This window comes from Vigna umbellata, chromosome 5 (genome assembly GCF_029865625.1).
Source record: "Vigna umbellata cultivar VRB3 chromosome 5, Vumbellata_1.0, whole genome shotgun sequence".
Taxonomy (NCBI): domain Eukaryota; kingdom Viridiplantae; phylum Streptophyta; class Magnoliopsida; order Fabales; family Fabaceae; genus Vigna; species Vigna umbellata.
Window position 1 is genome coordinate 21,164,060 of NC_142169.1, and position 21,201 is coordinate 21,185,260.

The 21,201-nt window shown below is 36.6% G+C and overlaps 1 protein-coding gene across 2 annotated transcripts in view; it reads left to right on the forward strand.

Moving 5' to 3' along the window:
* LOC124844272 (ferredoxin-dependent glutamate synthase, chloroplastic-like) overlaps positions 1 to 21,201 on the forward strand; it is a 33,395-nt gene that overhangs the window by 1,415 nt on the left and 10,779 nt on the right. The window contains exons 2-12 of one of the 2 annotated variants that reach the window (XM_088114912.1): positions 1,370 to 1,697; positions 4,625 to 5,067; positions 5,145 to 5,276; positions 6,039 to 6,137; positions 8,290 to 8,360; positions 8,989 to 9,085; positions 9,662 to 9,754; positions 11,667 to 11,812; positions 13,838 to 13,997; positions 15,536 to 15,646; positions 15,751 to 15,966. In XM_088114912.1, the coding sequence (XP_087971038.1) occupies positions 1,370 to 1,697; positions 4,625 to 5,067; positions 5,145 to 5,276; positions 6,039 to 6,137; positions 8,290 to 8,360; positions 8,989 to 9,085; positions 9,662 to 9,754; positions 11,667 to 11,812; positions 13,838 to 13,997; positions 15,536 to 15,646; positions 15,751 to 15,966 (1,896 nt within the window). The remainder of the gene's footprint in view (positions 1 to 1,369; positions 1,698 to 4,624; positions 5,068 to 5,144; positions 5,277 to 6,038; positions 6,138 to 8,289; positions 8,361 to 8,988; positions 9,086 to 9,661; positions 9,755 to 11,666; positions 11,813 to 13,837; positions 13,998 to 15,535; positions 15,647 to 15,750; positions 15,967 to 21,201) is intronic. The other variant, XM_047321172.2, reaches the window with a different exon arrangement.

A 21,201-nucleotide genomic window follows, 5' to 3' on the forward strand; every position in this document is an offset into this window, starting at 1 on the left:
GTTTATATATGGTTTTTGAGTATGTAAATATATAATGATCTAATATGTAGATCCGTGTCGTGTCTTACGTTTTGGAGACTACACGTGTGTTGTGTTAGTATCTGTGTTACATCATAAGCTTTCTCAAATCCAAACCACGATGTCTTGCCCTTTCTATATCTTCCGCCACTTCGTTATTAAGAAAAACTGTATCTAAATTCTAAAATCTGCCTGCCCGATGTGAAGCCAATTTAATTGTCAGAAACTGTATCTGGAAAAACATAGAGAGGACTCTGCTGGTCAGTTTGTATTAGCTAGTTATTATGTTCATCCTTAACTTTGGATTATATACTTCCGTGGAACTGGATTCATACATGTACAGTTGAATATCTTGCCTTTGGTTTAAACTATCAATCTCCCTATGAAGTTGCTCTTTTAAGAAATTCCAGTAATGTGGGAAGAATGTAACAATGCAGCTTCCAGGCTCTAGAGCTTACCACTGATGAAGTTTTTTTTTAGTTGATTAAATTATTTTATATATATTATTATGGAATGCATTCTACAATATCAGATTACCAGTTGCTTTTTTTGGAAATGTACTGGAGATGTTAATCATATCATATATAGAATGATAGCAAGCCACCAGCCCAGTGTGCTCTTTTAAACATACCCTTGTTTGTTCTTTCAATTTTGTTTAAATGATGCTTTAGCAAATGTACAGGAAAACAAATGTCATTGTGAGTGTCATTTTATTAATTCATGAATGTGTAAAATTCCTTATCGACTTTTTGGTCAATATCAAATCCATGTGTAGAATGGTAGCAATTAGTTGTACTTGAATGTACCCTTGTTTGTTTGTTTGCTTGTTTTTCAATGGGCTTTTTTTGGTATTAGACCCTTGGTTGGAAGCCACATTGGACCACACGTCTACAACTAATTTGAGCCACTTTGCTTGACCCTTTTAACAGTAAAAAGCTCTCCCAATACATATTTTGTCCACTCACAAGATACAACCAAGATCCTTTTCCTTACGAATTGAACCAACATATGCTGTCCACTTTCAATTTTGTTTAAATGCTGCTTTAGCAATGGACGGGTAACAAGTATAATCTGGTTTAGGTGTGAATTTGGTTTAAGTATTCTATGAAACATCATAACTTCTAAATAAACTGGAACATAGAATGAGTGTTACATCTTTCTCTTCTTGTATTTCAGTTTATAATTTGCAGTTTGGTTTTCAATTAATTAAAGGTGACTCTGGCCTGATGCATAGAAGTTCCACCATTGTGGGGTCTGAGTTATTTTAGAACTTAATTTTTCAAAGGTTTTGCTAATCAACTGTTAGACATTTTGTAATGTAATCCACATGATAACATGTTGAGTATCCTAGTCACTTGTTGGACAGGTTGCAAACTTGGAGGACATACTATCAGAGAGAGGAGCGTGTGGGGTTGGATTCATTGCCAATTTGGAAAATAAGGGATCACACGAGATTGTCAAGGATGCTTTAAATGCTTTAAGTTGTATGGAACATCGTGGTGGTTGTGGAGCTGATAATGATTCTGGGGATGGTTCAGGGCTGATGACTGCAGTTCCTTGGGATCTACTTGACAATTGGGCCAACAAGCAAGGGATTGCTTCCTTTGATAAGTCGCATACTGGTGTTGGAATGGTTTTCTTACCAAAAGATGCACAGCTTCTCAATGAGGCAAAGAAAGGTTAATGTGTCTTGTTTTGAAATTTTGATGATTAGTTGAGCTCCAATAATGTCTTTTGTCATGTTTAAGTGTTTGTAACTTTTGTTGACTCCTGTTGCATATTGCATGCTGCATGATGTTCTCCCCATTTTTGTGTAACGAAAATTTTCTTATTTCTTCTAGGAAAAAAATCTGAGTTTCACCTCGATTCTAGAGTCTATAAAGAGTATGTATGACTGTTGAAACACCTTAAGCTAATGAGTTGATTTTGTAGGGATAAATTGTACTAAACTCAGATGGTATCAAAGTCTATCTCATCCCTTACAAAAAAAGTTGCCTACCATATTATCCACACACATGAGCATTGGTGGTGGACTGTGAGGAAATATATTGGGAAAAACCCATTGACTAGAAATATAGCTTGAAATGAGTATATAAATAGGGGATATAATGTTATAAGTTGGTTTCGTGGGACTGATTTAGATTCAAACTCATTATAAGATGGTATTCTCTAATTTGCTTAGTCATTGATGACATGTGAATGTCATACAAGCCTATTGTTACATTTATGACTTGAAAGTCAAAATAATAATTAATCTTCAATATGCTTCGTCCTTTTAAATCATATCTTTTAACACTTTCCTTCAAGCTGAAACTTATGTATCATATGAGTCAAGCTTGTTAAAAATGGTCAGAGAGCATGACGGTTACTGAAACAAAAATGGATAAATGACAGTGGCTGCTGGAAAGTGAAAAATGCTCAGGGGACATGGTAACTGTCAGAAAGAAAAAATGACCAGAGAACGTTGATATTTCCTGAACGTGTCTTTCTCTTTATTAAAGTGACAATCAATCTTCTATGTGCCTCATCCTTTTTAATCACATCTTCAACACCTATGAAACACAAGCTTTGTAGAACTTGTAGTTGAAGCATGTTTCGATTAAGGCATTGAATAAAACAAATGATAAGAGTTCATACATTGTAAATATTTGTTGCTGCATCATAGTTTGTGTAGTACAGCATATGCTGTTTGGTATCACTTTACTTTGTGTATCTTTGTATTTCAGTATAATTACTTTATTGAAGAGGAACTGAATTTATATAGGAGCTTTATTTTCATTGTTAAACATGCAGTTGTCTTAAACCTTTTATTTATCATGTGTGGGTGCTTTGTAGTGCCCTTTGGCTATGGCCTTATAGCATGGATTCCCCAAAAATATAAGTCGTAAATTAGTCATACCCATAGTTTAATCGAAACCACTTCAAATGATGAAACTCTAAACATCATACTTGTCAAATTCCTCCGTTCATAAAAAAATTCTATTCCAACCGTATACACTAAATAATTGCAAGTAGAGAGCCAAGCGCTTTCTGTTGTGCAGTTCTAAATCCTTTCAAATTAATGAACTAGAGCTTCTGAGTATCCTTGGGACAAACCCAATATTAATTGAAAATGCCAAAGTTTTCCCAAAGAATGGAAGCTTCTTGACAATGGAAGGACCTTGAGGTTAGCAATATTTGCACCTGTACCCTGCTTATTTTAGAAATAACACCTGCTTATTTTAGAAGTAACACCTACCTCCCTTGCATCTTCCTCACTTTGTTACTTTTAAAAATAAGGGATCAATGTCTAATTAAAACTATATTGGATATCCTACGTAGATTTGTTGGGCCTATCATGTCACTTGCTATTGGATCACCCATAATATCTAATCCTAAGCTCGAAATGTCTAAACCATGATGCTAAGGTATGTATTGTAGATCACACGTCAAATGTAGATATAATCAACTCATAATATATAACATATAAGTGAGTGTAAATCTCACCTTATAAGTTAGCTTTGTGAAGTTGAGTTAGGTTTATAGTCCATTTTCTTAAATGGTATCAAAGTCTATTCTAGCATGGTTGTTGGGCCTATTATGCCACTCGTTATTTGGTCACTATCAAATCACTTGCAAATATCTAGTCTCATGTTCTAGATGTCTAGTTCTCTGTGTGTGTGTGAGAGTTACGTTGGAGATCTCACATTAACTAGATATAAAACATATAAATGGGGTGTATACCTCAAGTTATAAGTCAATTTTGTAAGGTTGAGTGAAACACAGTGAAAATCTGAACATAAGATTTCTAATAAAATAAAAATATACAAGAGCTTTTACATTAGGGCCATTATGCTAGTGTATAGTTGGAAAGGATTAACCGGGAACGAAAATGATAACGGCCTTGATATAAAAGACCTGCTAGTGTATGAAAGTAGAAAGAAAAAGGTTGAACAAGAAGAATTGGTTGGGGGAGGGGTACAAAGGGAAAGCATGTTTATTGCCCTAGTTTATACTCACCCTTTACCCTATTATTTATTGCTTAAGCCCATGACTGCCTCTTTATAGAATAAACAAAAGATACTAGCATGATAAACTTTGGCTAATTAAAAAGTTGAGTTGAAAGGGTTAATGTTTTAAAAAACGATGTGCGCAAATGCTCTTTCCCATATATATTAATTAAAGGCTATAGACAACTCATGTCGTGAAAAATTTTCATGGAGTAAGCAAATATTTGCAGACTTGGCAAAGTTTCTTAACCTCTTATTTATATTAAAATGTTCAAAGTGGCCATATGAAAGAATGATAAAGTTTAGGGATGTCTATATTAAATTTTGCTGTTTATTTTGTTTCTCTCCCTCTTCTTTTTTTTCTTTTTTAACTCTGGATTTTTGCTACCCTTCCTTGTTATTAGTTCCTCTTTGAAGAAAAAGAAGCCTGTATATGACCATGCAAACACACTTTGGGCAATACTAGTGGTGCATCTTGTCTTCATAAATACTTTATGTGCATGATAAATGGTCAAATATGATATATTAGTTTACATTCTCTTAAATTGGCCAATGTGAATTTTGCACTCTAATACACCTGTTTATGTTCTGACTTTTATTTTACCTTTTTTGTTCAGTTATTGTAAATATTTTTCGGCAAGAAGGTCTTGAGGTTCTTGGTTGGAGGCCTGTCCCTGTAAATACTTCTGTTGTAGGTTATTATGCAAAGGAGACCATGCCCAATATACAACAGGTATTTGTTAAGATTGTGAAAGAAGAAAATGTTGATGACATTGAACGAGAACTGTACATCTGTCGGAAGCTGATTGAAAAGGCTGTAAGCTCAGAAAGTTGGGGAAATGAGCTTTATTTCTGTTCTTTATCCAATCAAACCATAGTTTACAAAGGGATGCTTCGCTCAGAAGTTCTTGGGTTGTTTTATTCTGATCTTCAAAATGATCTTTACAAGTCCCCTTTTGCCATTTATCATCGAAGGTACAGCACAAATACCAGTCCCAGGTGGCCTCTTGCACAACCTATGAGGCTTCTTGGTCATAATGGAGAAATCAACACCATACAGGTTGCGTTTTTTGACATTAAAACGCTCTAAAATTTTTCTTTTGATTGATTTATGAAATTGCCACATGTTTTGTGCAGGGGAACTTGAACTGGATGCAATCACGAGAACCATCATTGAAGTCACCTGTATGGCGAGACCGTGAAAATGAAATTCGTCCTTATGGAAATCCAAAGGCATCTGACTCAGCAAATCTTGACAGTGCTGCAGAAGTATGTCAATAACCGAATATTAATTATTAATTCCTTCTGCTTGAGGATCTTGATAATAATGATTCATTTTGGAATATATTGTTGAAATTTTAAAACATATTATCCTTTTACACTTACGGTCATACTTGTAATGTTATCTTTTATTTCAAATTATTTTTCATAGTCCAATTTTTTAAAATTTCAATATATCGAAGTTGTTTGTTAGGTAATGCTCCTATTAAAACGGTTACTTTTTGTTTGGACTAAGATGCTTAATAGGGTTGAGCAAAGTGATTTTACATATTTATAGGCTTTTTGTAACTATTTCAATTTTCTTTTAATGATTTTCGTATGGACAAGGGACTAAGCTCTTTAAAGTTACTCTTCATATGTTTCTACGTCTTGCTTTTTCTTTTCGTTTGCTTTATGAGAGGATTTTATGCTTCTTTATTTCTATTGTTCTTCTTTCTCTTTAATGTATTTCGTCTTCTATTAAAATAAAGCATTGTGAAACAAAAAAATGGAAAGAAAGAAATTGATAGTCCAAATTGCAATGGTTGCTCTGAGTTGGTTGTATTGCTTTTTACTGACTCCTCTTTTTAAGATATAGAAACGCATCTTTTGTTTTGTTTTCAATATCCTCTGTTTTTGAGATTTTCTTTTGTTCTCATCATCGTCATCATTATAATAATTATTTTTATTATTAATTTCTTTGTATCAAGTTCTAGACTTGTTTTAATAGTCATGTTTATATCTTGAGATGAATGGTCTACTATGGTTCAGTTATTGATAAGAAGTGGTCGAAGTCCCGAGGAAGCTATGATGATTCTTGTTCCAGAGGCTTATAAAAATCATCCAACTCTGACAATCAAATATCCTGAGGTATTTGTTTTATGTAGCGGACGTGTCCAATCTCATGTTATATATCCATGCTATTTATTGCATGTTCTGTGAACTTTATTTTTCCAAATAAGAAAAACATGTTCTGTCAGTTTATCACTTACTGTAAGTCATAGTTTCTATTATTTCTTATTGTTTTCAAATAATACAAAATTCTGCAGATAGATGCATGATTGATGAACAATTTGGGTAGCTTGAAATTTATTGCCACTTATTATTTATATTGAGTTATTAATGGAAATAGAAAATTTCAGAGGAAGTTTTATATATTTGGATACAATGTGTTTTAGCAATTTTGGTCAAAATAGGTCTTAATTCCTATATTTTAAAAATGGAGATTTCAGTTTTATTTATTTATTTATTATTTTGTTTTTTAATCTTTGATTGATGATAAATTTTGTCCCTCTGTATTGTTCTTATGATACTTGGGTGAGGAGCAGAATTCACCAATTGTGAAAAATAAAAGGACCAAGCTCAGTGTTTTAATGTATAGGGACTAAGACTAATTTTTTCGATCGTATAAATGAATTTTGGTCTTGATGATGTTTTGTTTTGTAGGCTGACAATGTCCTAAAATAAATAGAAATATAGCTTCTTAGTCAATCTAAATAGGGTGAAACCCATTTTAATATTTGGCAAGATTTTGATTTTATGGTTCTCAACTTGTGTTGGTATCTTGTCCTATTCAGTTCTTTGTATGATCCCATTAAGTTTTTGATGGCACAGAAAGAAAGGGAGAAGTAATTGTGGACAGTTAGAGTTAGAACAGTAGTGTGGTTAGTTAGAACAGGGGTCACAATTTTCTATTCGGTTTTATGAAATTATAGGTCGTACCTTTGTAGCACAACTTTGGCTGAAACATATAATGAAGAAGTCGTTTGAAGTCATTTTGGGTGGGAACGACTTTGTTGTATTTTATTTTTAAAACCAAGAGGTGGTTTGTAAAGGTTTATTCTTTGGTTTATTACATATAGAAGTTAGTTGGAAGTTATTTTAACCAAATATATTTAATAAGTAAATGGTAGGGGAAATTGTAGAAAGTGTTCGTGACTCACCGTGGGTGGAACTCAGTGTTTGAGGCTGTGTGTGAAGGGGTGCCCATGGCGGCGTGGCCTCTGTATGCAGAGCAAAAGCCGAACAAGGTGATTTTGGTGGAGGAAATGAAGGTGGGTTTGGGTGTGAAGGGGAATAAAGAAGAGTTAGTGAGTTCCTCCAAGTTGGGTAACCGAGTGAAGGAACTGATGGACTTAGACAGAGGGAAAGAAACTAGACAAAATATTTTCAAAATGAAAGTTAGTGCCACCGAAGCAGTGGGAGAAGGAGGATCTCCATCATTGCTTTGAATAGGTTAGTGGAACTGTGGAAAGAGCACTAGTAGTATAGAACTACAGAAGGAGTGAGATTGATGGAATAAATAATATTAAGTTTAGAAAAGTGTGATGCAGCATAAAAGCTGCTGAATATCTTTCTGAATAAAGAATGAGTAGGTGTGGTAGTTGCTGTAAATTATCATATGCATATTTCTTCTGAAATAGTTTTCCATTTGCATGACTTCTAATTGGAAATACGAAATTGAAAGTTGTGAAACTTATTTTTGAATCTTAACTGACCTCGTGCACATGCACCACAACGTCCAATTCCATGTAAAAAAATTGAAAACCGTGATGACTGAGAGTGACTTCTTCATTTTGACCTTCCAACTGAACTCGTGTTGTGGGGCACAACTTCTAATTTCATACTTTGAAAGTTGTTCTGGTGCAGCATGACTTTTTTGCAGATACACTGAAGTGAAGTCATCTCCCTTTTCAACGACTTCTGATTTTCAGAAAAAAAAAATGAAAAAAAGGAAGTTGTTCTCCCTGGACATGACTTCAGTTTTACTTTTCAGCCTAGTTTGAAATCATGTGCATGGGACTTAACCTAAAGTTGTCTCACTCATGCCCGACTTACCCAAAAGCTGTAATAAAAATGAAATATGCCCAAATTTATTTGCAAAACTACACCATTCAGGTAAAAAGACTTAAAAATGAAGAGTCTGTCATGTTTGTTGCATCTTATATTTCTTACAATCTTCTGAACCAATTCTTTTCAAATTCTGCATGAGAGTGTCCTTAATGTTGCTTTTACTTCTTAGGCACTTGACTTCTATGACTACTACAAGGGCCAGATGGAAGCTTGGGATGGACCAGCCTTGCTTTTGTTCAGGTATAAATGCTTAAAAAGTAATCCATTGGAACATAATTGACTTATTCGCCTGTCATTTTATCCTATTCATATCAAGTGACAAAAAAAAATGTAAGTAGCACTAGTCTGCAAAGTGTGGTTACTATACCAAAACCAGAATTTAATGGTCCTCCTAATCCATGCAAAGTCTTGTGGAAGAGAGGGTTAGGTGTCCATGAAAAAATTTCCACGTGATTATTGTTTTACTCTCATGTAGCAACTCTTCTTTAATGAACTAATTGTTCTTGATTCTGTGTTGTTTTGCAGTGTTACTCTTGATTGATTTTAATGGTTATTTGCTATAGTAGTATTTAATGGGATATTCAGTGTGAACATAATGTAGAAGTTAGGCAAAAAATTATTGTTTGTATCTTTCTGTTTTGTCATTTCTTTACATCATGCCATTGATTTTTTTTTTATTATAGAAAATCACTGTTGGTTTGAATTTTATTATGGGCTGTTCATTTTCCTTAACAAACAGTTTCTCCATTGCTCAGTAAATTTACTTCTAGTACATAGGTATAAAGAATACTTTTATTTCATTTCCTTTTTAATTTAACCTGAAGTTATCATTTTTCGGTGGTTGATGGTAATCCCATTGTTGTCACAGTGATGGGAAAACTGTTGGTGCATGCCTTGATCGTAATGGACTTAGACCTGCAAGGTATTGGCGAACATCAGACAATATGGTCTATGTTGCCTCTGAGGTGAAGTCCCAAACCTTTATACCCTCTAATTAATATATTGTTGTATGATGTCGCCTTTTAGATGCAGTCTTACTCTATTTTCTAAATTTAGAATTTTAGGTGAATATGTGTTTTGGCTCCATTTGAACTGGCAAAAGCCAAGATTTGTTAAACTTCATCTCACTAAATCTTCTGTTATCTCACCTTGTGTCATTTTCTTTGGTACATTAAAATCAAACTGTTACGTCCCTTTTGCTGGTGGCTTTCCAATTAATACCACATTAAGTGTTTAAATTAAACAGAGATGAACAATATTTCAGATATTAGTATCTGACCTGTCTTCTATTGTTTTCTTTGTGCACATCCTGTGAATATGATCTTGCTTTGCTTATGATGTTTTTACTTTATCTTACTATTCTTTCTTAAAAGATAATGATCAATATAGAACAATTTAGTTTGTTTAAAACATTTGTTTGAAAATTGGCATCTCCTGATCTTATTTGCAATATAACAATCACAGTTCTGAAGCCATAAGTTCCTTTCATGAATTTCAATTGTTGTATTTAAGATATTTTACCTTGTGTTGTTCACTTTTAGGTTGGTGTTGTGCCAGTGGATGATTCAAAGGTTGTCTTGAAAGGCCGATTAGGTCCAGGCATGATGATAACGGTTGATTTACCTGGTGGTCAGGTTTGTACTGGAGTTTTTCTTATTTCGCTTGGTCTACTCCTGAACTTGTTCCATTATCTTTAAGTGTCTGCTTGTTATTGCATTATTAGTATTGATTTAAATATTTGTCCAACTTAGAAAATTTCTTTTATTTGATGCAATGTTCCATGTTCCCAAGTGACATAAAGTCATTCATTGAATCACATTCTACTTGGCCTTTTCTATTAAATCTGAAATTTAGTGTATGAAGCTAAACTTTCTTCTACTTATTCTGTTGGATTTAAAGAGGCAGAGCTTAGGGAGAAATGGAAACACTTATTCAAGAGAACATAGTAGTGTACAGGTTCTGCATATCATCCATGTGAAATACATACACAGACACACACCCTCACATTGGAGACTGTTTCCTAGGTCATTATTTAGATGCATTTATCACGGGATACATGAACATACTATTTCCTAGCTTAGTGTATTAACTATTATTATTTCCAGTACATTTAAAAAAAATCCTGGGGGTTTGTGGCCCTATAAAAGAATGGGGAAAACATAGTCAATAATGTACTTATTAATAGCGTCCTAGCCTTGGGCTGCTATAGGATACAAACAACGGAGCTCTGTTTTAAGCAACCATTGGGGCTAAAGTCACATTATTTTGCATGCTATAGCAGAGTGACTCTGATGACTTTCACAAACCTTGTTTGAAGCTTAATTCATGCAACATGCATTGCTCTCACCTGTTTTGTGACAAACCATGAGTTCCCTATGCTTTGAGATGCTGTTTCTGACCAGGCGCAGTGCTTTTGGCCAAGGCTTAGGCGTACTCAAATCTTACTCGTCTTAAAGCAAGTCGATGCATTTTGCAGGATAAAGTAATCTCACAATCATTGATAATAAAATTAGCAGTTGAAAATCGTGATAAGATCAAATACATATATACATAAACATACATATATACATATACACACACAACCAACTCTAAAGCTAGTTACAATCTCAATTGTTGAATTTATAATTAATGGTTTAGTAAAATCTCCAATCCACCTTGTCTTTTTGCATACACTTTGTTCTGTCGATTGTTTGCATATCCTCTGTTCCTTTAATTCTAATGGAAGTGTCGTGAAAGGTTTGTGTTCTTCATCTGCCTTTATTCTGTTACTGTAGGTCGTCATTCTGTTCTGCTGACACCATCTGTTCAATATGTATGTTCTGTTCTGATGTTTTCTCCCAATTTTCATTGGATTGGACCTCCTAACACAGTTGTAGCATCCCACTTGGATGCTTTCACTTAATTTCATGATTTTTGTTGTATGGTTAAGTCTACATATGATATTCAGTTGTATACGAGGTTTAAGAATTTCTTGTCAAAGCAAATGAATTAGGCTTTCAAATTTCAAGAAATTCCACATGAGTGTATCTTTTGTTTGACTATGTTATTGGCTGGTTATGTTTTTACAGCTCAATTTGCGTTTTGTTTAAGTGTGATTGCTTGGAGACCGTAACTATAGTTCGTTTCGTGTGTGATTAGTATAACTGTTTGAGTTAGTTATAACTGATTTATCTCGTAACTGAGCTTTGTTATATATAGTTTTCTGTAAACAGAATTTTAGTATTCTTTTTGTATCTTTGAATTTTACATACTAAAATCATCATATCATGGTTTCTATCATTCTACCAATGAGAACTTCACTAACCTCGTTTTTTCATACTTATATAAGCTTATTGATTAATAAAATCAATTTATAATTTTATATCAGTTATGATTAAATAATATTATATGGGGTGGGGCGTCACGGTCTGTGAATTTGAAATTGTGGTTGCTCATCCCTTTGTTCTTATAGTAATTTTGTTAAATAGTGAATGTTTTGTTTTGCTGTATAAAATAGTATATACTTTCTTGTGGCATATTTCACATTCCAAATGTTTTTTGTGGTAGGTCTATGAGAATACAGAGGTCAAAAAACGAGTAGCTTTATCAAACCCATACGGGAAGTGGATCAAGGAAAATTTGCGCTCTTTGAAGCCTGGGAACTTCCTTTCAGCCTCTCTGATGGACAATGAGGCAGTATTAAGAAACCAACAGTGAGAGATCTATGCAGATATTACTTAGCTTTTATCCTTAATGGCAAAATGCTTGTTTTTAAGTGTTTATATTTATAAATCCTATCAAACCCCGTTGCTTTACACACTGTTATTGCTGAAGCATTCTATGTGCTGTGGTTCTCCGTTTTTCATACTATTTGTGAGGATCATGAATTGTGATTTAAACTCTTAGAATTTGGGCTTAGAGCTAAACCAAACCTCACGAAATTGACCTCTAAGGTGAGGACCATTTGGGTTATAACTTCTATTTTAGCCACATGTATAGTTGACGTGAGACTAGCAGCCCTAAAGAGGCTGCAGCAAAGGCAAGTTAGGTGTCTTCAGCGAAGAGTTATGGAGGATGGTGTGGGGAAGCCTTAGGAAATTCTTATACTTGGGACAAGATAACTAAAGGGATTCAGGAAGGTGCTAAAGAGACTCTTGGTGAATAAAAAAGGCTGATGACCTATGGTAAAGAATCTTGGTGGTGGTATGTAGGTGTGCTAGATAAAGTCCTGGTAAAAAGAAATTTTCATGAAGCATTGTCTGTGTAAGAATGCAAAAAATATTGGGGGGAAATGTTGTAGCCAAGATAGATACCAAAAGGCTGTGAGCTAGGGCTTTGATGGGTTATGCCAATCCTTGGGCGCCAGAGATGTGAGGGGTAACTGTAGGCTTGCTTATTTTAGGGAAAGAAAGTGTACTTGACTGAAGTCCTATGCAATAAGGATGAAGAGGATAAAGTCTTGGTTACCAAACAAGGTATTAAGGGTGCCAAACAGAAAAGTAGTTGACTCAAATAACTTACTCGTTGAGCTATGGAAGGATTTGGGTGAGAAAGGTATTAGTTTGCTGACAAATTTAGATAACGGAATTGTAGTCTAAGAAAATGTTGGAAGAGTGGAGGAGTAGTTTTCTTAATCTCTATTTGTAAGAACAACGGATAAATACAAAAATTGGTAAAATTATAAGGGGATAAAGTTGATGACTTATACTTTGACTTATGAGAAAATGTAATCTAGCAGAGATTAAGACAGTGGGCTCACATTATGGGAAGTCCCTTCTCTAACTGCAGAGTGTGGAATGTTTAAGAATTTCTAAATTCCTGACTTAAAAGGTAAAATTTAGGAAACATACTTTATCAGAAGTTACAAAGTTTTAAATATTTGGGGTCCATTATACAGAACGACGTAGAAGTAGAGACAGATTTAAACCTCACGATTCAAGTGGATGGATTGAATGGAGAGGTGCTCTGGGAGCTGTGACGGAAAGGTCTATTACTCAAGTTTAGAAGAAAAATTTATTGTGTTTTATACGACTAACAATGTTGTATGGATATTGTTGGAAGTCTTACATTGATTAGAAATAAGGCTAGTTTAAAGTATATAAGTGAGTGCAAATCTCACTTTATAAACCGATTTTTTGGGTTGAATTAGGTTTAAAAATCCACTTCTTAACATGATATCAGAGCCTAATTATTGTTTTGTGGAGTTAAATTAGATTTAAAGTCCACTTCATAATATATATGATGTTGGGTAATGAAAAGCCATAAGGAAGAAACTTAATGTTGCAAACATGAAAATATTGCTTTTGATGATTGGCTTACTGGACAAGACATAATTAGGAATGAACGAAATGGAGAAAACAATGGTGTAGCACATTGCGGGTAGATCCTTCTCTAGCAGCAGAGGGAGAGTGAGAAAACCTGATAGTGAAACTGTTAAGAAAGATTTAGAAGTCAGTGGTTTGTCTTTAGAGATGACTTATTATTGATAGGGCATTATGGCATTGCCTAATTCATAAGAAAAACCTCACCTGACGGTATTATTGTTGTTGCTATTGTCTTTTGTTTGATCAGGACCAACATTAGTAGATTGTGGCTGGTTTCCATAAGCTAATGCTGAATGTCCTACCAGCTAATGTTCTATAGCATGTCGATAAGAGAGTGTTTGCTTTTTTTGTTGATGCTTAGAATACAACATCCCATATGGCTATTACCTTTCTGATCTTTTGTGCTACTTCCAGGGCATTTGGCTACTCTAGTGAAGATGTCCAGATGGTGATTGAAAGTATGGCTTCTCAAGGAAAGGAGCCCACATTTTGCATGGGAGATGATATTCCACTGGCAGCACTGTCTCAGAAACCTCACATGCTTTTTGACTATTTCAAGCAACGGTTTGCGCAGGTAAGCTGGAGTACTTTCCCACAATTTCTTGTATAAATTTATTTGCTCTGTTCTCTGACAGTTTTCCTATGGTAGTGGAAAGTTACTTATGTCATTTTTCTTGATCATGTTTACTGTAAAATGTGTTATTGTTTTCTCACAAAGTCATGGGATTTTTGTCATTGCATGATACTGTTGTGTTGTCTATGTTGTATGTCACTGCGCAGGCACTCTGCATATCCCTGTCTGTGTGTTTCAATGTAGAGCTGAGGTACTGTGTTGGCAAGCATTCTCACATTTTCTGTGCATTTGTTTTGAAAATGGTCTATTTTCATTCTTATTTGTTTTTTGGGGGTGGGATGTGGACACATGGAAAACTGTTTTGATGAAAGAGCTTGCTAATATGAATCACTTAAGTCATGTTAGATGATCTTGTTGAAGTGAATTATGAACTAAGAAAGCCATGGACATGATCACTGGGATTTGGGTGCCTTGACTGTGAAGACTTTAGCACAATAGGAGAGTCCAACCCAAAAAGGACTAGGCTATTAGGTGGTAGAACCTCTAGGCTTAAGTGCCTCATTAAGTAGCTTATGCTACTCAATCTGGGACTCGTAATTGACATTCAGGTATAGATTGTGCAGTGGAGTATGTCTTTTGCAGTGTCAAAGAATTATGGTTGGTTGCATTCCAAATGCATGTATCCATACAGATGACTTGGACAAATTTCATATGCTTTGTTGATGCGGCCTAGCTTTATATATATATATATATATATATATATATATATATATATATATATATATATATATAATTAGAGTTGGATTGTAAGGGTAAGGTTGGTATGGGTTGGGTAGGTGTTTGGATAAAGGATATGTGGGAGAAATCCATCTCCTTGTAAAGAAATCAGTATTGTAAGAATTTCAATCCAGTGTTGAAAACTAACAAAGGAATATATTTTTTGAATATATTTTACTGAATGTTGTTCAGAGAAAAGTGAAATGACTATTTGTATACTGCACATGACTCTTGAACTGATTGGACTTGGTATACTAAATTTATGACCTTTGACTCACTTTTGGACTGCCCATAATCAATTGGACCCCCAATTATAATGGTTCACTTTTTTAGGCTTTAATAACTCATGAAATACAGAAAACCATATACTCTTCAGCAGTTCTAGGAATAAGTACATTTACTTGACTTGATAAAATATCAATAGCGCTTTATTATTTTTCTGCGTCATTCCTGGATCTATAGAATCTCCAAATTAGTGAGTAGGGTTGACCATATTGGTTGAAAAAGACAAGTCTTGTGCATCCTGATTTTTGTTTCTTCTGTATACTATATTCAGTGACTGACAAAAGAAAGATGGCACTGCTGAGATGGGGTTTAATATGCATATTTACAGAACCATATTGGGAAGTTATGTTTGATGTTGTATAAGTTTTTGGTTTGGATTTACTACTCTTATTGATATTTGCATGTAAAATTTCTTGATAATGTTCTTTAATTCACTCTGATGCCACCACCCCAATTTTCTGTTTTCCAAAGTACAGGTTACGAATCCTGCAATTGATCCTCTTCGAGAAGGATTGGTTATGTCTCTTGAAGTGAATATAGGGAAAAGAGGGAATTTATTAGAAGTTGGGCCAGAGAATGCTTCACAGGTATCTTAGCATGCATCTGTAATATTTAGTTTGTCATTGCCGAGTAACACCTGTGATTTTGTTATCTTTCCTTGCCCACAAGATGATGGTGTGTTTTGGAGCAGGTTATGTTATCCAGTCCAGTATTGAACGAAGGGGAGCTTGAATCATTACTAAAAGACTCCCAGTTAAATCCACAAGTGTTACCTACATTTTTTGATATAACTAAGGGCATTGAAGGTTCTTTGGAGAAAGCATTAAATAAGCTTTGTGAGGCTGCAGATGAAGCTGTCAGAAACGGTTCGCAGTTGCTTGTTCTATCAGACCGTTCAGATGCACTGGTAAGGACCGTCTAATAGGCATTCCTCTTATATTTATGAATCCTCAACATTCCTTGTTGTGAAATAATAGAGAAGATTAGGAGAAATCTCCCTTATGTGTTTAGCATACACATAGGGTAGTGTATTTATAATGTAAGATAAGGGTTAAACCCTAAATACAGAATGGGCTAAGCCCAATTAACATAAACACACAACTTAACATCTAACACTCCCCCTCAAGCTGGAGCATATAAATCATATGTTCCAAGCTTGTTACAAAGATAGTCAATTCTTGGTCCTCGTAAGGACTTGGTGAATATGTCTGCCAACTGGTTGCTTGAGTTAACGAACTCAGTCTTGATATCTTCGGATATGATTTTTTCTCTAATAAAATGACAATCAACTTCAATGTGCTTGGTTCTCTCATGGAAGACAGGGTTAGAGCTAATATGGAGAGCAGCTTGATTATCACATATAAGTGTCATGCGAGTGACATCTCCAAATTTCAATTCACTAAGTAATTGTTTAAGCCACACAAGCTCGCAAGTAGCAGATGCCATAGCTCTATATTCTGCTTCTGCGCTGGACCTTGCCACAACACTTTGCTTCTTACTTTTCCAAGATATCAGGTTGCCACCAATAGAGACACAATATCCAGAAGTAGACCTCCTATCAGAAGGGGAACCAGCCCAATCAGCATCTGAATAGCAAACGATTTTTGTATCGTTGTTAGGGCCATATAGCAAACCTTTTCTAGGTGATCCTTTAATATACTTCAGTATGCGAACAACTGCATCCCAATGGTCTTCACATGGAGAGTTTAGAAATTGACTCACCACACTAACTGCGAAGGAAATGTCAGGACGAGTAACAATAAGATAGTTTAGTTTACCAACTAATCTTCTGTACCGTTCAAGATCTGAGAAAGGCTCCCCCTGATTTGGTAGGAGTTTGATGTTAGGATCCATAGGTGTCTCAACAGATTTACAGTTCATTAACCCTGTTTCCTCCAAGATGTCTAATGCATACTTCCTCTAAGATATGACAATACCATCATTGGATTGTGCTACTTCAATACCCAAAAAGTACCGGAGTTTGCCAAGATCTTTGGTTTGAAAATGATGACAAAGGTGTTGTTTCATCTGAGAGATGCCGAGATAGTCACTTCCTGTGAGAACAATATCATCGACATACACTATTAAGTAAATACATCCAGCACTTGAGTGGCGATAGAACACTGAATGATCCGCTTCACTGCGAGACATACCAAATTGTTGAACAACACAACTGAATTTACCAAACCAGGCCCGAGGAGATTGTTTTAGGCCATATAAGGATTTGCGAAGACGACATACCAATCCAGATGACTCCCCCTGAGCAACAAAGCCAGGCGGTTGCTCCATATAAATTTCTTCATGCAAATCACCATTTAGGAAAGCATTTTTGACATCAAGTTGGTAAAGAGGCCATTGTCGAAGAGCGGCCATGGCAATGAATAGGCGAACAGAGGTAATTTTTGCCACTGGAGAAAAAGTATCACCATAATCCAAACCAAAAATCTGTGTGTAGCCTTTGGCAACCAGTCGAGCTTTCAGACGATCAATTGTGCCATCAGGACCAACCTTGACAGCATACACCCACCTGCAACCAACAACAGACTTTCCAGATGGTAATTGGACAAGCTCCCAAGTTCCACTTTTCTGTAAAACACTTAATTCATCCAGCATAGCTTGACGCCAGCCAGGATGAGTTAAGGCATCACCCACAGATTTAGGAAGTGACACAGAAGAAATGGATGAGAGACAAGTGTAAAAAGATGGAGATAATTTGTGGTAACTAAGAACAGTATAATGGGGGGAAGGGTTACGGGTAGAGCGTATACCTTTACGGAGGGCAATAGGCAAGTCAGACTCAGTTGCTGGAGCCGGAGGAGACACTTGAGGCGGCACCGGAAGTGAGTCAGGAGGGAGACGATTACGGCGACTATAAACCTGCAAGGGGTGGAGGTGAAGGATGATCCTGTGGTGAATGAGAGTCTAAAGAAGGAGAAGACAAAATGGGTGGAGCATCACCAGGAGGATCACATATAAGAGGAATATCAACAGTAACAGGGAGAGGTACAGAACTAGAAGATAGATGTGAAAAGTAAAAAGAAGACTCATCAAAAGTGACATCAGCAGAGATAAAATGACGATTGAGGGAAGGGGAAAAACACTTATAGCCCTTTTGTGACCGTGGAAATTCTAAGAAGACACATTTGTGAGACCTAGGAGATAACTTATCAAGACCAGGACTAAAATCATGAACAAAACATGTAGACCCAAAAACTCGAAGAGGTAATGGATGCAGAGGGTCTTGAGGAAATAAGATAGAATGAGGGATTTTGTTATCTAGGACGGAAGATGTCATGCGGTTGATAAGATAACATGCTGTGAGAACTGCATCACCCCAAAAACGTGAGGGTACTTGACCATGAATAAGAAGTGTACGAGTTGTTTCAATAAGGTGTCTATTCTTGCGCTCAGCCACCCCATTTTGTTGAGGGGTATAAGCACATGAGGTTTGGTGAAGAATGCCATGAGAAGCCATAACATGTTTGAACTGTTGAGAAAGGTATTCACGGCCATTATCACTACGTAAAGTGCGAATAGAAACCCCAAACTGAGTTTTTATCTCATTGAAAAAAGTTTGAAAAATAGAAAACAACTCAGAACGATTCTTCATGAGAAACAACCAAGTACATCTGGAATAGTCATCAATAAAGGTAACAAAATACTGAAATCCAAAAGTTGACTTGACACGACTAGGGCCCCAAATATCAGAATGAACCAATGAAAAGGGGGATGACGCTCTTTGTGAAACACTACGAGGAAAGGAACTACGAGTATGTTTACCTAACTGACAAGACTCACACGACAAACTTGATAATTTCGACAGACTCGGAACAAGTTGCTGCAGTTTAGCAAGACTTGGATGACCTAACTGAGCATGAAGAAGGGATGGTGACTCCACGATTACGCCAGCATGTGGAGAAGGGCTGAGATGATATAGGCCATGAGACTCACATCCTGTGCCAATCATGTGTTTCGAACTCCGGTCCTGCAACCAAACAGAATCTTTGGTAAATGAAATAACACAATTAAGGGAACGAGTTAGACGACTTACAGACAATAAGTTAAAAGGAGACCCAGGGACATAAAGTACATTATCAACGGATATGGACGGAAAAATATGAACAGTACCAATACCATGAGATGAGACTCTAGACCCATCAGCCATCGTTACCGAGGGTAAATTACCCGGACATGACAAGGAGGAAAACAAGGACTTGTTACCAGTGATATGATCGGTGGCGCCTGAGTCAAGAACCCAAGATCCGAGAGAGTGAGTCAGACCAACAAAAGGGGTACCTGTGCGTATAACAGAAGCAGAGGTAGTGGAACTAGAGTGCTGACGGTCCTCATACCATCTGAGAAATTCCTGAAAGAGTACAGGGTTATTTATGGTATTTGATGAAGTAGGATGGTCTGCAGACGGTGATCGGGGAGGTGGATCAGAATTAGCCATTGCTATAGGTCGAGGAGGACGTCCATGAAGCGCATAACATCTATCAATTTTGTGGCCTAGCTTGCCACAATGGTCACATTTTGGACGTCCTTTACCTAGTTGGCGAGACCGACTCCGATCATCAAGTTGGGCAGCCATGAAGAGGGAGAAACCCTAAAAATCCAAAGTGCTCCGATTGACGCAACGACCACAAATCCAGAAAGAGGGCGAGGAGGCGATCACCGGCGACGCGCCGGCACGCGCGGCGGGAAGCGGCGGCAGCGGTGACTGTTGCGGCGGCGCGTGGAGGCGCGTGGGTGGTCCGTTCGCCGCGATCTTTGGACCACGGTGGTCGCCCGGCCGAGACGATTCCGATGGTGTGGTCGTCAGTCGATTCTGGAACTCCGGCGACGGCGGCGGCGGCGGCGACTGCAGCAACAGCGGCGGTGATGGGTACCGGAGACCGTGGAGTTGGCGGGAACTATTCCTGTGCTCTGATACCATATTAGAAAGTGGGTTTAAGCCTAACTCAACCCCACAAAACCGGCTTGTAAGGTGAGGTTTGCACCCAATTATAAACTATGAATTGACCTTATCTCTAGTCGATGTGGGACTTCCAACACACCCCCTTCACGCCGAGGTATAGACATCTCGTGCGTGATAGTAGAAATTGGATGGTCCGATAACGGCCCGATTGCGGGTAGAATAGAAAAATAGAATGCCCACTTAGAACTCGCTAGGATAGGCTCTGACCTGGCTCTGATACCATGTGAAATAATAGAGAAGATTAGGAGAAATCTCCCTTATGTGTTTAGCATACACATAGGGTAGTTTATTTATAATGTAAGATAAGGGTTAAACCCTAAATACAGAATGGGCTAAGCCCAATTAACATAAACACACAACTTAACATCTAACAACATTAAATAAGCTTTGTGAGGCTGCAGATGAAGCTGTCAGAAACGGTTCGCAGTTGCTTGTTCTATCAGACCGTTCAGATGCACTGGTAAGGACCGTCTAATAGGCATTCCTCTTATATTTATGAATCCTCAACATTCCTTGTGTAGGGACCTACCTAAAAGAACTCATCTGAACCTGAGTGCTATGAGGTGCAAAGTCACCCATCAAGTAGTATGGGATGCTGGGTGGGTTATTCAATCAGCGGGGAACTCATCCTCAAAAGCTAGCTATTTAGGGGGAAAAACTAAACATTTAAATATAATATCGAACATCCCTTACTACTTAACGTGAGACTTAGGCATCCATCCCCTATCACCTAACTTCCTATTAGAATTCCATGATTCCTGTCAACCTGGCTCCTATAAATAGTCTCGAAGCCAATCCCATAGCATGCATTAGAAATACCATATGCAACATATTTCCTCTTTCATTACAAACATTTCATCCAAACATAATAACTTCGTTCTCTTCATCATTGCTTTTCCTTTCACCTCGAAACTCATTCCTCTGCTATAACTTTATACAACCTTAACCTGGCTGTTACCTCCCACAGTTATAAAGTTCTCTTACTGCTTCACAATTGAAGTGCTATTAATCTCACATGAGGCAGAGTCATGGCCTAAACGATGCCTAACCGTAAAATTTGTTAACTTGAGTTGTCCTGTCCAATGATTGTTCATCCTTCTCAGATGGCTAGACCCTCAGCATATGTATTTTTCCATGCACAAACAACCCATTATAAATCGAGAA